The sequence below is a fragment of the Setaria italica genome, chromosome VII, assembly GCF_000263155.2.
Source record: "Setaria italica strain Yugu1 chromosome VII, Setaria_italica_v2.0, whole genome shotgun sequence".
NCBI classification, from domain to species: Eukaryota; Viridiplantae; Streptophyta; class Magnoliopsida; order Poales; family Poaceae; genus Setaria; species Setaria italica.
Genome location: NC_028456.1, coordinates 3,366,194 through 3,381,147, shown reverse-complemented (window position 1 = coordinate 3,381,147; position 14,954 = coordinate 3,366,194). Strand labels below are relative to the sequence as shown.

Genomic DNA, 14,954 nt, shown 5'->3' with positions numbered 1-14,954 from the left:
ATTGGTGGCACATGTACGCCTAGAACTCCTCGAAATCTTGAAGAACCTCCTTAATGTTTACTTGGTCTGAGCACCGGCTTTACTCCCAGTAGGAGCAAATTAAACGGGTTTAGAATAAAAAATTATAAAAAATAGGTAGGGGCTTCTCCTACTGACTTGGGTCAAAAGAAAAGGCGTTTGAACATTTGGTTGGGATCCAACGTGGCAAAAGAGCAAAGCCTAAAGTACTGCATGCCAAAGTTGAATTAGCTAACCAATTTACTTTGTACTGTCACAAATGGGCCTCTAGCTGAGTTGGTTAGGTGGCTCTAATAGCACTCCTTAGGTTCTGGATTCGACTCCCCTTGGGAGCGAATTTCAGGCTGTGACAAGGGCTACGGTGTGCAAGGGTGTGGCAGTTTGGGTTCCTCGCCCGCAGGTCGAGTTTTATTTACTTTGTACTGTCCAAGATTCCCCGGCTTCTTTAAAAAAAACGAGGTCGTCTTTTCTTTTTCATTCCTTTCTCTTTCCCTCACTTTTCTTTCTTTTTAATAAAATAACCGATAAAGCATTCCAGAGCATAAAGGATGCAAGACCGGTGAAGCAACACATAAAAATAGTAATGCTGGGCTACAAGACAAGCATACGGTCCTCGAAAAAGAGAGGGAACCGGAACCGTTACAGACACGTATAGCGGGATAGGCAAAAGCCCATCCATCTGTCCCCAGATATTAACCTCGCACAAATCTATCAGATACTTCTTTCGTGGTGGGCGACATATGGAAATGCAGCAGGTAATCTTCTCCTTGATTTCTTACACATAACACAAGCGCTTCTGTTCCGCAAAGGAAAATGAGGCTGCCGCTGCAGCTCAATAAAAATCAATCCTCTCTCGAAATGCAGGGTTCATCCTCATCCTCATCTGGGAGAATTGACGGCAAATTCAAGACAGTGGAAGCAAAGGCCTATGCCAAGGTCGACGTAATTCATAGTGGCGGCATCCCCGTAATGGTGAGCATCACGGCGCTGTCTGGAACGACGGAGCAACGCGCGCCAGTGGACCTTGTGGTCGTCCTCCACGTCCGCGAAGGCTGCAACGTGCCCAAGAACTGGAAGGACCTACTCTTCGAGGCCATGTATACCATTGTTGCGAAGCTTGACGACAGGGACCGCCTCGCTGTCATCCCAAGCAACAGACTAACAACATGGATGTCAGCACGGAGATTTGTATATCCGCAGCTGGTTACAAGTAAAACCTCGTTAACAACAGCTTTGGAATCGGCGGAGTCGGTATGTATGTATTCATATATATAGATACTACATATGATCCATCAATCGGCGGAGTTGGACTCACACCGTACACATCCATTATTGTGCTTTCATCCATGTGTAGATCCTATATGGCCGCAAGGACGAGGATAAGAAGATCCGAACCGGCTGCATCATCGTCATTTCCAACAGCAACGACAACATTGACTCTCTGGTCTCCTGGAGGCTCCGCTCGGTCCACGCCTTTGGCTTCCGTGACGCGCAAAATGCGAGGACCATGCACAAGATCTCCAGCAGCCGCAATTGCAGTTACGCGATCTTGGATGACGAGCATGGCCAGATCACGCAGTCCTTCTTTGCCACCATAAGCAGAATAATAACCTCAGCCGTTGCTGCCATGCCAGTTGAGATCAAACTAATGTGCGAGCAGACGGTAGTTCTGCACTCCATTGGTACACCTGGCGTAAGCTACTACATATCCTACGATGCTAAGTCGGCCATCATGTGGCCCAACGCCCACCTGGCTGGTATGACGACCAACATCATCGTCTACCTTGGTGGCGTGATCCATCCCAGAGACTTGCCGCAGCTGTTCACGGTCCATGTGAAGTACGGCAATGTGTTGGACAAGGTCCATGTGCAACTGGTCAAAGAGGGCAGTGACGAATCCAGAGAGGTGGCGGCGGAGATCGTGAGGATTGAGGCTCTCGAGATCATCGCCGGCATCACCACCGAGGATAAACATGACTGGGAGCAGCTCCCCGTGGCCGCACATTATCTGCGTGAACGGTGGACCAGACTTGAGGATTTCAAGTGCAGCAGGGAGGCTCGCGCGGCAGGCCTGATATCTAGGCTTGCTGATGAGATGCGAGAGATGGAGTTAAGGCTGTATAACAACTACTACTGGCTGGAGTACATGCTCTCGTGGCAGTCGCACCAGCTGTGCCAGCTACCTCTGCCACAGCCATTCATGCACAACCAGTCCAACAATGACCCGCTTCTACAGCTGAGGATCTTGGCGAAGGCCGAAGGGAAAATCACAGAGCATCAAGAAGGCATCCCGGTCATGGTGCGCGTCATGGCCTCAGATGCGGGGTTGGCAATGGTGGAGCGCGCATCCGTCGACCTGATCCTGGTGATCGATGCCAGTTACGGGGTCAAGGAGAAAGAGGAGAAAACTAGGGAAAGGGTGCACCTGCTCATCAAGGCCGAGGAGATGGAGGAGGAGCACAACAAGGCCAAGAACATGGTGGTTGAACTTGAGCAAAGTCTGAAGCCGCTCATCAAGGCCAAGGAGAAGGAGAATGAAAGGATGGAAATGGAGGGGAAAATTACTCAGAAAAGGCAGGAGATGAACAGCATGGCCAACGAAATGAGGAGACTACGATACCAGGCCATGGAATTGAAGAAGGATGTGGATAAGGTGATGAAGAATACAGAGGAACGGCTGGGCCTGCTTACCAAGGCCATAAAGCTCGTGACGGACAAGCTCAGCGTCATGGACCGCCTTGCGATCGTACCCGTCCAATCCTATGTCACCGAACCTGCGACTGGCCTCTTTGAAATGTCTAAACAAGGGCTGATCGAGACATCCAACAAGCTGCGGAAGCTGTCGATGGCCTTGACTGACAACAAGGCCGCACAGGTCTGTAAGGTACAATTTCACTGCATACATATGTGTCATTGGAAAAAAAATTCCAGAGATAAAGGATTTACATGCATGTTCTATATCCATGCGAAGTTTCAGTATCAACTCAATTCCATTTTATCTAAATGAAAAATTTATGGCGTTGCAGTGGAGGGAGCAGAAGGAAAAGGCCATGAGGATTATAAGGAATTGCCTCCACTCAGCCCCCAGCTCCAGCTCATCCACCCGCAGCCCGAGGTCGGCCAAAAGCGAAAGCACAGCCTCCATGCCAGCACATTCGACTGATGTTGGTGGCAGCACAAAGATGCTGCACAAGGCATTGATGTATGCCATGAAGGTATGCTGGATGAGGTCTCTTATGGTACAGTGACTTTTGACCTGAAACAGGACGACATATCCATACTGTATAGATAATAAGAGTATAAAAGTAAAAGAATCAACGGTTACCTTGCTGAAATTTGGTTTTGAACTTTTGATACGAGGTCTGCGTAGCACCGCGGCCATTAAAACTAAGGCCTGGTTTGGTTGGTTTGCTTATTTTTAAGTACCCGTCACATCGAATGTTTAGATACTAATTAGGAGTATCTAAACATTGATGTAACACTTGCCTTAAAAATAAGCAAAGGGAACCAAACGACGAGACGAATCTATTAAGCCTAATTAGTCCATGATTTGACAGTGTGTTGCTACAGTAAACATTTGCTAATGATGGATTAATTAGGCTTAATAGGTTCGTCTCGCTGTTTAGCCTCCACTTATGTAATGGGTTTTGTAAATAGCCTACGTTTAATACTCCTAATTAGTATCTAAACATTGATGTAACACTTGCTTAAAAATAAGCAAAGGGAACCAAACGCCCCCTAAGTATCCAAAGCCCTGAACTTATCAGTACTGTCCATATAGCCGCAATGGTTTGACATGTCATGCAAACCAGTAGTCATGAACTCGAACAACTACTATGTGCGATAACTAAGTTTGTTTGCAAAAGCTCTGCATGCTGTTCGCTAGAATTATTCTTCATGTCTCTAGCTAGTGCATGTGTCTCCAAGATTTTCATTTCATTCTGAAATCATTAATTCATTTGTTTCTGTTCATGCGTGGGTGTAGGTATTGGATGATAGGCGAGGAAGGAAGGAGGATCGTCTGGGTTCCATCATCGTCATTTCTGACAACGATGATGACTCCATATGCATGGAAACTCTGAGCCCCAGCTACATGGTCCATGCCTTTGGCTTTTATGGCACGCACAGCACCAGGGCTTTGTACCACATTGCCAGCAGCTCCAATGGCATCTACAATATCATTAATGATGACAGCAATCAGATCACTGAAGCCTTCAGATCCTGCGTCAACAAAATGACCTCCACCATCTCGGTCGATACAAAGGTTGAAATAATGTGCAACCCGTCCTGTAATGTAGCATTGTCTACCATTGAGTCTGCCCAATTCAGATATTCCATAGGCAATGACAGAAAATCCTGTTCCGTCTTGGTTGGTGCCCTCAGTGCTGGCACGGTGAAGAACTTCATCATCTATGTGGATAATGTCCGTGAGGACGACTATGACAATTTGTCCAAGTACATCACAGTTCGTGTCAAGTGGATGCATGCAATGAATAGGATGAAGGAGCTTGAGGGTCAAGTGGTGGTTGTCAGGGACGGAATTGACGGATACGAGGAGGTAGTGGAGACCATTACCCATCTCGAGGCGGTCAAAATCGCCAGCGATATTACTGATCCTAATCACAGTAAAATGGCGATGGCAGACATGCTACAACAGATGTGCATCAAATGCCCCGACTTCGAACGATCTGCTGGTGACGAACGCCTCAGATGGCTCAAAAGTCAGATGCAAAAGATGGAGGCAGATCAGCATATGGAGATTACCGATCCCAATGATTATATAAACATGGTGGCAGAAAAGCTGTCGTATATCCTGTCATGGCTATCGTACCAGAGGTCCTATTGTTGGATCAAAATCATCTAGATAGAGCAGGGGCATTCTGGCTCGTTCATACATACAGTATCTACATGTCTGGATAGATACATGCATCCACATAGTATTTGCTTGCATCAACATTTTATATATAATTTCTATATATGTAAACTGTAAGGAATCGATGCTCGTATAGCCTTAGAAATGGAGGCGTGAATTTGTCAACTTAAAAATTTAAAATATGACTTTCACTATGTTGCATGAGTATAAACTAGATCATAGGATCTAGATATGCATCTATGATGGATTTAACGGAAATTTCCCACTCACAAAGAGTTTTACAACCTAAAGGTCAAGAAGGTAAGGCACTCAAATTTGTTAGAGTATCTTAGGATATCTCTAGATATGGTAGATTAGAATTATTGTAATCTCGATTTTCCTTATCTCTAAGTGAGGCTACTTGCCCGTAGCCCGCAAAAGCTGATTCTGTGCTCCAGCGCTACGGGCACTTCCAGCACATGACGTGATAGCCACGATCCATTCGACAACCCATCCTCCTTTCCCATTCATGTGTGCGAGCCCCATAGAAAATTAAAGCTCCCCAAGTTCTCTCGCCACGAGTACACAACCCTTCCACCTTGCCATTTCTCTTTCCTCTCTCTGTCATCATCTCTCTCACCCGATCCCTCATGTCACCATTGCTAGAAACCTCAAGATTCTTGTGTTGCCCACCCCCATCCAAGAACCCCCCCCCCCCGGCCCCCACAAGCTCTTTGCGCTGCCTCCCTGCACCACCACCAACGAGCCACGGAGATCCTTTCACTACAGCAAAGCTATCGAGCATAGGGTGCTCCACGATCCAGCTCTTAGATCCAAAAGGGCGGCCACCAGAGGTGATAGGGCCATGGCAGAGTGGAGGAGGCGGGCTTCTAGTATGCGGTGGAGTCCCGGCGAGCCAGTTGCGGCGCAACCCCTATGAAGAAGCAACGGAGCCTTGACTCGACATAGCGATGTAAGGTCAGCGACACGGCCGCATAAGGGATGGTGGCCTCTAGCATGGTGACAAGCATTGAAAGGGTGATGGCCCTGAGCGCGGTGGTGGGCGACGAAGGGTCGACAACCTCGATTGCAACTGAGCTATCTCCAGTTGAAAGAAAACATTTCCTCAGTATGACATAGTATGTGATTGTGGTGATAGAGTGACAACATAGTCATTGGGACTAATGGGTTGTTAAGCATATAAATTGTAGGTTTTATAGGTCTCAAGAAATGCAAACTAAATCATGGAAAGATCCAAATGACGGTACTCAAGTGTCCAGCCATGATATTTAGGATTATTTTATGGTCTCCAAGTCACATATTCATGTCATGATATTCAAGTGACTGTATTCTAGAGCATCCAAATGACAGTACTCAAATTGTGGTATTTAAATAAAAAATCTCATAGGACTCGATGATCCGACAATACATCAAAGCTAGCGCCAGAGCAATAGGTACAACATGCAGAAGGGCACCGAATGATCTGATGGGTATCGGACGAATGCATCGGATCATATGATGACTACATTAGACGATTGTACATGAACAGGACTACCGAATGTTCCGATGGCCTATAAATTGTGAGTGTTGGATGAATTGGTGAGGATAACCATGGAATAATGAAGCACCGAATGATCCGAGGCCTATGTTGAATTGAACATTAGACTAAGCGTATTTACTTTGAAATCATCCAGTGAGTTCCAGGAAAAAATCTCTTTAGCACTAGAACATCTGATGATAGCATCGGATAAAGTGTCGGATGGTCCAACGCCCTATCAATTTAAGCATCAAAAGATTTTTGGGTACGGTCCGATGGCTATGTGTGTCAGCACGGGGCACCAGATGATGCTATGCCTACCCCATGTGATAACCAAATCAAATCCGATGCTTACAGTTTCTCCTAGCTGTTGGAGCAATGGCTCCTTTGATAAGTTAGGTTATCTATACCCCCTCTACTCACCCTTTGGAGTTTCTGGAGTGTGCATAAGTCCATTGAGACAAAGATTGATCAAGAACACATCCATGCCTCCAAAAGTACAAAAGTGATCAACCAAAGGCAATTAGCACTATCTTAGAGAGTTATAAGTGCTAGGATAGGCCTAGAGAGAGTGAGTGCAAGGTGTTGCTATACCTTGTGATTAGTTCAAGGAGTGAACCACCATTGTAAGCTTGGTGTGTCGGCACCTTGGGGTCTTTGTGGCTCTCCGGCACATCTTCGACCCTCCAGCTTGGTATGGAGCGGCAACAACAATAGTGTTCGGGGGATGAGGTGTTAAGGATAGATCCTCAAGTATCTGCAAGGAAGGAAGAAGCTAGGATCTTACTAGGATTCCACTGTAATCCTACTAGAACTCATACCTTCTAATTCCACCAGGACTCCTACATGCAATAGACTAATAATCCTCCCCTGTGATATATAAAGGATGACAGGGATACCTAAATTGGCAAAGACGTTATAGAACAACAAGAGCAATCTCATAACACAACATCCAAGCGCAGGGCATAATATACAATACCCTAAACTGGATATAGGGTATTATGCTACTCTGGTTGCCCAAATCTGTATAAATATGTGTCTTGTGTCCTCGCATTTTCCATTAGGATCCAGGTCCAACTATCTCCCACCAACCAATCACTATCTCGAGATATCCCTCGGTAGGTTACCAAGTATAAAACACCGACAACTGGCACGCTAAGTAGGGGTGATCGTCGCGATCATCAGGCGAGCTTGATGGACCTAATCATCTTACATCTCAATGCCACAAGCGTGAAATTCATCTTCGGCTCCTAGGTCTTTGTCATCAATGGTGCGGGCAACTTCGATCGGCACTTTGCAGCCACCATGGAGAGCCAACTTCCCACCACAATGCCTCACGCGAGGCGTGGGGCTAACACAGTTGAGAATCTCAATGACTTCACAATTTTTGATCCTCCTTGGTCATAGAAAAGCGCATAGTTCTAATCCAACTTCTACTCCAAGATGGATTGGGCTGGTCGATTCAATTTGTCAACCATCGCCCAGTCCGCATCCAACAATCTTTGATGACTAATTCGACTCCGCCATGGCGCTATCCCCATGATGAATGCCAACTTGTCAACGACAACTCCAACTACTCATCTCGACTAGAAACTAGTCGAGGACGGGCCTTGCATGATCGAAACTAGTTAGAATCGACTCCGACTAGTCGGCTTTGTCGGCAATCACCAACGAATCAAGTTATGTCACTTTTTTTTAATCATTTCATATAATTTCTGCGATTTATTTTGCACATGATTCGCCATGCGCCAACTACTGTTGCGTGTAGGAATTACCATACAGGGCTACACGTCACTGGCTACTCCTAGGGTATGTTGACCAACAACCACAACCTTGGTACACCAAATTATGGAGAATATTGCTACGGGTTTGGTGCACCGATTTTCGAAGGCTCAGCCACGGGGTTGGCCCACCGAATTATGGAGGCTATGGCCACGGATTTGGTGCACCGAGTTCTGGAGGCTTTACCCACGAGCTTGGTAAAACTGCATTACGTAGAGCTCTGCCCACAGACTTGTTACCGAGTTATGTAGGGCTCATCGGCTACACCATATGGATGCACAAACTCTATGCACGCCGCAACATGCGCTCTCCTCGCCAAAGGGTGGAAAACCATCACTGACTACTTTACGAGCAATCGTGTTCTCTTTTTATCGCAATGCCGACTACTTATTTTGGTTGTCTTCTCTTAATGGTCGCTAATATACTTAAGTAGAATGCTCCTTAATCCGTGAAACCTTGGCTCTTTTATCAGTTCTAACGCCCCTTCTCATACACGAGACAAAGGTCTCATACACGCAACGGCAATGGCTGAAACAGAGACTAGGTGCTTAAACGTAACAAGCTAACTACTTGAATTACATGGCCCAAACAAGACCACAACACGAAAAATTTACATTCATCACTAAATAAATTTTATCTCCAGTATTCTATATTATGCTACATAATGTTTGCTTCTTTTATAGGACAAACTTCAGCGACAACTGTCCAGGCCGCTCAGCGTACCTCAAGTGGTTTTGCTAGCTCCTAGGCATGGGGCCTAATCACCAATTACTACTCTTTGTGTCTTCAATGGCTCCACTAGCTCCCATGCTCGAGAGCTGGGCACCAATAACTACTCGACGTGGCTACTATAGCTCACCTGGCTCTCAGGCTCAGGGGTTAGACACCACAAGACTATGCTCGGCTGATGAAGGATATGTCTCCAAACAATAGTTATGTGAAAACTAAGCTCATTAGACCCTAGGATTGATTATTCTAATCATCCCAAGGCTTAGGGATGATTAGTTACACCCAACGGTTGTTTTTTTCAAGATGAAATAACAAGACTCAACAATTTTATTAACTCACGACATGATTCTTCGGTTTAACCTAATGCTCGGAGGCTACTTCATATGGAGTGTTACTTTCATCACCCTCTAGATTGGAGTCCAAAGATGACGATCACAAAATCAATATAATTAGATCTTGAGCACATAACAGCCTCATAGCAGTCTTGACAATACACTTTAAACATTCAGCAAAGTCAAGTACTCGAGATGAAACTACCTAGCGAGGATCTGAAAAGTAATCAAAAAGTTGCTGCACTCAACTCCGAAGCGTTCGAGGGCTTGTCAAGGATGGATCCCTAGGTACCCACAAGTAAGGAAGAAGCTAGGGTCCTACTAAGATTCCCCTGTAATCCTACTAGAACCCGTACTTTGTAATTTTACTAGGACTCCTACATGTAACCAACTAGTAATCCTACCCACTGGGATATATAAAGGATGGTAGGGTTGTTTGGATACGAGGTAGGCTACGCTAGCGCAAATCAAAATTTTCTACCGCGTATAACCAGGAAGAACTGCCGTATAAGGATCACGGGATTACCACTCGACGCACTACTGGTGCGGAAGATGTAGATATGCGTCGGTGCAGAGAAGACGATCACGTAGTCGTACGTAGTCCATCAACGTAGTCGTACGTAGTCGATCACGTCCAGCAGCTCCTCAGCAGCTCGTCCACGTGCAGCAAGATCGCCTCCGGTACCGCGGCTCGTCGTCGGCTTGTCGTGGCTCGTCGGCGGCTCGTCGATGGCTCGTCCAAGTGCTGCAGGCGCAACACCTCCAAGGTATCCACACGTGCAGGGAGGAAGCGTCGCAAGCCGGACTGCTAGATCCGCGAGTTGCAACAAGCGAGGGCGTGGGAGGCGCGGCAAGTGTGTTCAGCCAAAAGGTGTAAAACCCTAGGGCGCCCCCACCCCTCTATTTATAGGGGTTCCTGATGGGCCTCTGGATCCGAGGCCCATTAGTACTCCTAAACCTAATCCAACTCGGATCAGATCCGAATTGGGCTTCCAGCCCCTTAAGTGTGTGACCCTATGGGTTCGGATACGTATAGACATGGCCCGAGTACTCCTACTCGGCCCAATAGTCGGTAGCGGCCTCTAGCAAGACGTGCCAACTCCTATACGCATACGAAGATCATATCAGACGAACCATCACAACATAATATACATGCTATTCCCTTTGCCTCACGATATTTGGTCTAGCTTCAAGCCGACCGCTCTTTCTCGATCCTGTGATTCGGAATCCCTTTGTAGGTTAACTCTTAACCGTACGTAGCATGGCCATGCATTTTCTGATCCGATCACTCGAGGGGCCCAGAGATATCACTCTCAATCAGAGAGGGGCAAATCCCATCTTGATTGACCATGTCTCATAGCATGCTTCTTGACAAACCCGAAAGCTACCTTTATAACTACCCTGTTACGGCGTAGCGTTTGATAGCCCCTAAGTAGGTCAATCCACATCTAGAATACATGCGACAATCTCAGGTCTAAGGACAAAGCGTATATGTTGTTTAAAGAGAGAACTACTTCTCGTGTTGGGTCAGTCCTAACACATGTCTCCACATGTGTCCACATTATTAGTTCAACATCTTCATGTCCATGACTTGTGAAACATAGTCATCAACTAATACATGTGCTAGTCTAATATTCATGTGTGTCCTCACATGAACTCCGACTAGGGACAACTTTAGAATAACCATACAAGTAAAAGAGTTTCACATACAATTCACATAATTGCAAATCAATTCAAGTAGCCTTTAATGGATATTCAATGAACACAATATACAAATCATGGATACAAATGGAATATCATCATCTCTATGATTGCCTCTAGGGCATACCTCCAACAAGGGTACCTAGATCGGCTGAGACCTCAGAGACCAGTGAGAGCAATCTCATAACACACACCTAAGCGCAAGCGCAATATACAATACTCTAATGGGATGTAGGGTATTACACTACTCTAGCGGCTCGAACCTATATAAAAATTGTGTCTTGCGTCCTCTTGTTTATGATCAGGCTGCAGGTCTGGCGATCCCCCACCAACAAATCTACTACCTCAGGATACCCGTTGGTAGGTTGTCGGGTATTAAACACCGTAGGAGGAAACCCTGTTCTACGTGGAGAAGCTCTATAGTCAATAAAGGGAGTGGTGAGCCTTATCTTAGTTTTAGCCTCTCATCTAGCTTGGCTAGACCTTAGTGGTGAGCCTAAGACTTTGACAAGGAGAGACTTGGTGACTAGAAGCATTTTGAACAGGTTGCGCCCGCATGGAGCACTTCTATTGGTCTACGGTTTGGCCATTCGGGCATCCCAATGGCGGCGTCAAACAAGCGCACCCAGTCTATGAGGTGAGGATGTGCTCCATCCTCTTTGTCTCTATTGACTTTCTGTAGTCTCGTTGATTCTGCTGGAAGAATAGAGAACTATGCCAGATTTGATTTGTGCTAGCACATACAATTTAGCATGCTAGCTAGCATGATTGGAACCCGCCAGCACAGACCTCACCCAGATAAGGCTTTGGGCATCTTCTTCCTCAGCTAACCTTCCATTTGGAGCTTGCCCGAGAGGAGCTTGGGAAAAGCTCCAAAAACACTAATTCTAAGGGGGAAGGTTTTGGTCTTGATTTCTTTGGAGGAGGTGGCTATATAAGGTGAGTTTGTGCCATTCCAACCTTCTTTTTCAACTTTTATTCATCATTTCTAGCTTGATTAGGTTGTCATCTAGATCTAGACCTATAAGAGAGGAGAGGGAAGAGAGAGAAAATAACAAGAGATGGATTATTTTTGTAAATAAAATTCTATGGTCATATTATAACCATTACAATGATATGTTTGTCATTTTAATGTAATATAGAATTGAGTTTGATTATATTTTTCTTACTTATTAATTATTACATCCATAGTTTTAATTAATGAAGTTGATTGAATTGATATATAATTGAGTTTGATTTTTTTCCTTCTTATTAATTATTACATTCATGGTTTAATTGTGTTTCATTTAGGGTAATATAGAATTGGTTTTTATTATATTTCTTCCTACTTATTAGTTACTACATCTATAGTTTTAATTAATGAAGTTGATCAAGTTAATATATAATTGAGTTTGATTTTTTTCCTTCTTGTTATTAATTATTAGATCCGTGGTTTAATTTAGTTTCATTTAGGGTTTTCATTATATTTCTTCCTACTTATTAGTTACTACATCCGTAGTTTTAATTAATGAAGTTGGTTGAATTAATATATAATTGAGTTTTATTTTTTTTCCTTCTTCTAACTAATTATTACATCCATGGTTTAATTGAGTTTCATTTAGGGTAATATAGAATTGGTTTTTATTATAGTTCTTCCTACTTATTAGTTACGACATCCGTAATTTAATTTAGTTTATAGAATTGCGACCCATAGCTCATTAAATTAGTTAATATAACATATAATTGTTGTCATAAATTGTTAAAGATGGATCATAGAGCATGGATGTATGGCATACGGAGACATTCGCATACTTTCATATTAGAGGTATCAAAGTTTGTGGAGGCTGGGAAGAAGCACGCTTACATTTGCAAGACAAAGTAAATACGTTGTCCGTGTTTTAACTATAGCAATAATATTGTATGGGAGGATACTGATGTCATCCAGAGGCATTTGATAAAGTGAGGTTTTGTTGATGGATACACAATTTGGTCCCACCATAGTGAGGTAGGAAGCACTTTCAACAACACAAACATCAATACTGGCCGTGATGAAGTGGGTGGTGATGATGACAAATGAAAATGACCATGTTATGATGATAATGATTATGACTATGAAGATCAAAATGGTGATTAAATAGATGTACGTGTGGAACCACAGGTGGTCGAGGAATGTGATGTTGATATGGAGCACATGTTGCGCCACAATGAACCAGAAGTGTTGCTAGGGAGTGCTAAAGGGTTAGAGAATTTTGAAACACTCAAGAAGGCAGCAAAGGACCATATGTATGTGGGATGTGGGAAGGACTGGGCTGTGTTGCATTTCCTCCTTCATCTTCTGATCCTGAAGGCTAAATTCGGCTGGTCAGACAATAGTTTCAATGATCTCCTTACTCTACTGGACAATTTGCTCCCGAAGCCTAACTTTGTGCCAAAAAACACATACGAAGCAAAGAAGATTATCAATCCATTCAAGATGCATGTGCAAAGAATACATGCATCCTGGAACCACTGCATATTGTACCATGGTGAGTACGCAACATTGGAAAAGTGTCCAAATTGCGATGCTAGCTGTTACAAAAATAATACCGATTTCTGTGAGGACTGTGCTGGTTCCTCCATTGGGAATAAGAGGAAGAAGGTTGCAAAGAAAAGTGTTGGTGCTCAAGTGGAGATTGCAAAGAAGAGTGCTTCTGCTCAAGTGCTCAAGTGCAGGGTCTCTACAAACAATATGAATCCGTTTGGTGAAAGAAGCAGCATGCAAGTTTGTTAATCAATACTTAAAGGTCCTAGAGAGAACAAGTTCAAATCCATAAGAAAGAGTAGGGCTACAACCATGCATGTTACATACTTCATACTCCGGCTCGCTTCCTTAGATATGGAACATAGTTAAGGTCTCCAATCGTCTAGCCTAGAACTTCATCAAAATATGTTAGAGCACGGAATAGTGCACTCTCCTTCGCTTCACATGGACGACCACATACACTACTATAAATCTCGAACAATGGAGACGTTAACTGGTGTGGCCTATAGAAAGTGAGATGAGCCTAGAACTTCAAATCTAGGGTGAACATCGGATCCATGTAAGTCAAATCAAACTTTTTCAAGACTTGATCCAGAATCGCGCGAAAGCTCATTTCCACAATGGTAGTACCATATATCCTAAAATATGATAATAACATGATGAAAGTTAAAATATGTAACATAACTAAAGTTAAAAGAATGATAAAAGAATGTTACATACCATGTCATTAAGCCGAGAAAGCTTCTCAGTAGTCACAATCACATTGCCTTCTCCCTCCTCGAGCTGCTTTATTTGAAAATATGAAAAGTCTGGCATAAAGTACTCATGAGCCTTAAGCTTCTCTAGGCAGGCCTCCACGACGGTTCTCTCAACACTTACCATATTAGGTGCTATTCTACCCCATGCGGCAATTGAAACCATTGGGATGGCCTCTCCTGGTGACATCGAGGTGAAATCTGTATCTCGAACTGGTACTTGAAAAGAGAGATGTACTCTTTTCAAATTAGGTTCACCAATGTCCTCGTTTTGCACTACAAGAGAAGTACCACATAGAGCTTTGACAACATCTTTGAGCCATCTAATAGGTTTGATAAGCTACATTGTATGTAAGTAAATTTAGAATTTATTCATGTGTAGTAACAAAATCAATTAAAAGAAGGAAAGAATATTACTATGTTGGGAATTGTTCCTCTGCTTCGATCGCCGAATGGCAAGTCAATGGGGCTATGGAAGTGAAGTCCTCGACGAGTAGCGTGTGGGTCATTGAGCCCGAACTGTCCCCTACCACCTCCACGGCTGCCACCACCACCGTGGCCACCTCCACGGCCGCCACCACCATGGGGAAAAGAACTTCCACTTGCCATAATTAACCCAAACTATCCACATAAAATTGTAATAAGATATAGGTGATTCCACAAACATCAACTGCAATGATAATTATGTCAAAAATTGATTAATTCACAAAATGCTCAGAATAAAATATTATGCAAAATAATGGAATAA

General features: G+C 44.1%; 1 protein-coding gene across 1 annotated transcript; it reads left to right on the top strand.

The window, feature by feature from the left end:
- The first annotated feature begins 655 nt into the window (after positions 1-655).
- LOC101758198 lies at positions 656-4,967 on the top strand. Its single transcript, XM_022828219.1, has 5 exons — positions 656-773; positions 883-1,269; positions 1,373-2,902; positions 3,045-3,233; positions 4,004-4,967. Exons 1-5 carry the CDS (start codon positions 759-761, stop codon positions 4,880-4,882), a joined length of 3,000 nt encoding a protein of 999 aa, XP_022683954.1. The 5' UTR covers positions 656-758; the 3' UTR covers positions 4,883-4,967.
- The last annotated feature ends 9,987 nt before the right edge of the window (positions 4,968-14,954 follow it).

Excerpts from the sequence above, each read along its gene's own strand:
- LOC101758198 (XM_022828219.1), top strand. Across the intron at positions 1,270-1,372 it reads CTTTGGAATCGGCGGAGTCG|ATCCTATATGGCCGCAAGGA; the intron begins GTATGTATGTAT and ends ATCCATGTGTAG. Across the intron at positions 3,234-4,003 it reads CATTGATGTATGCCATGAAG|GTATTGGATGATAGGCGAGG; the intron begins GTATGCTGGATG and ends GCGTGGGTGTAG.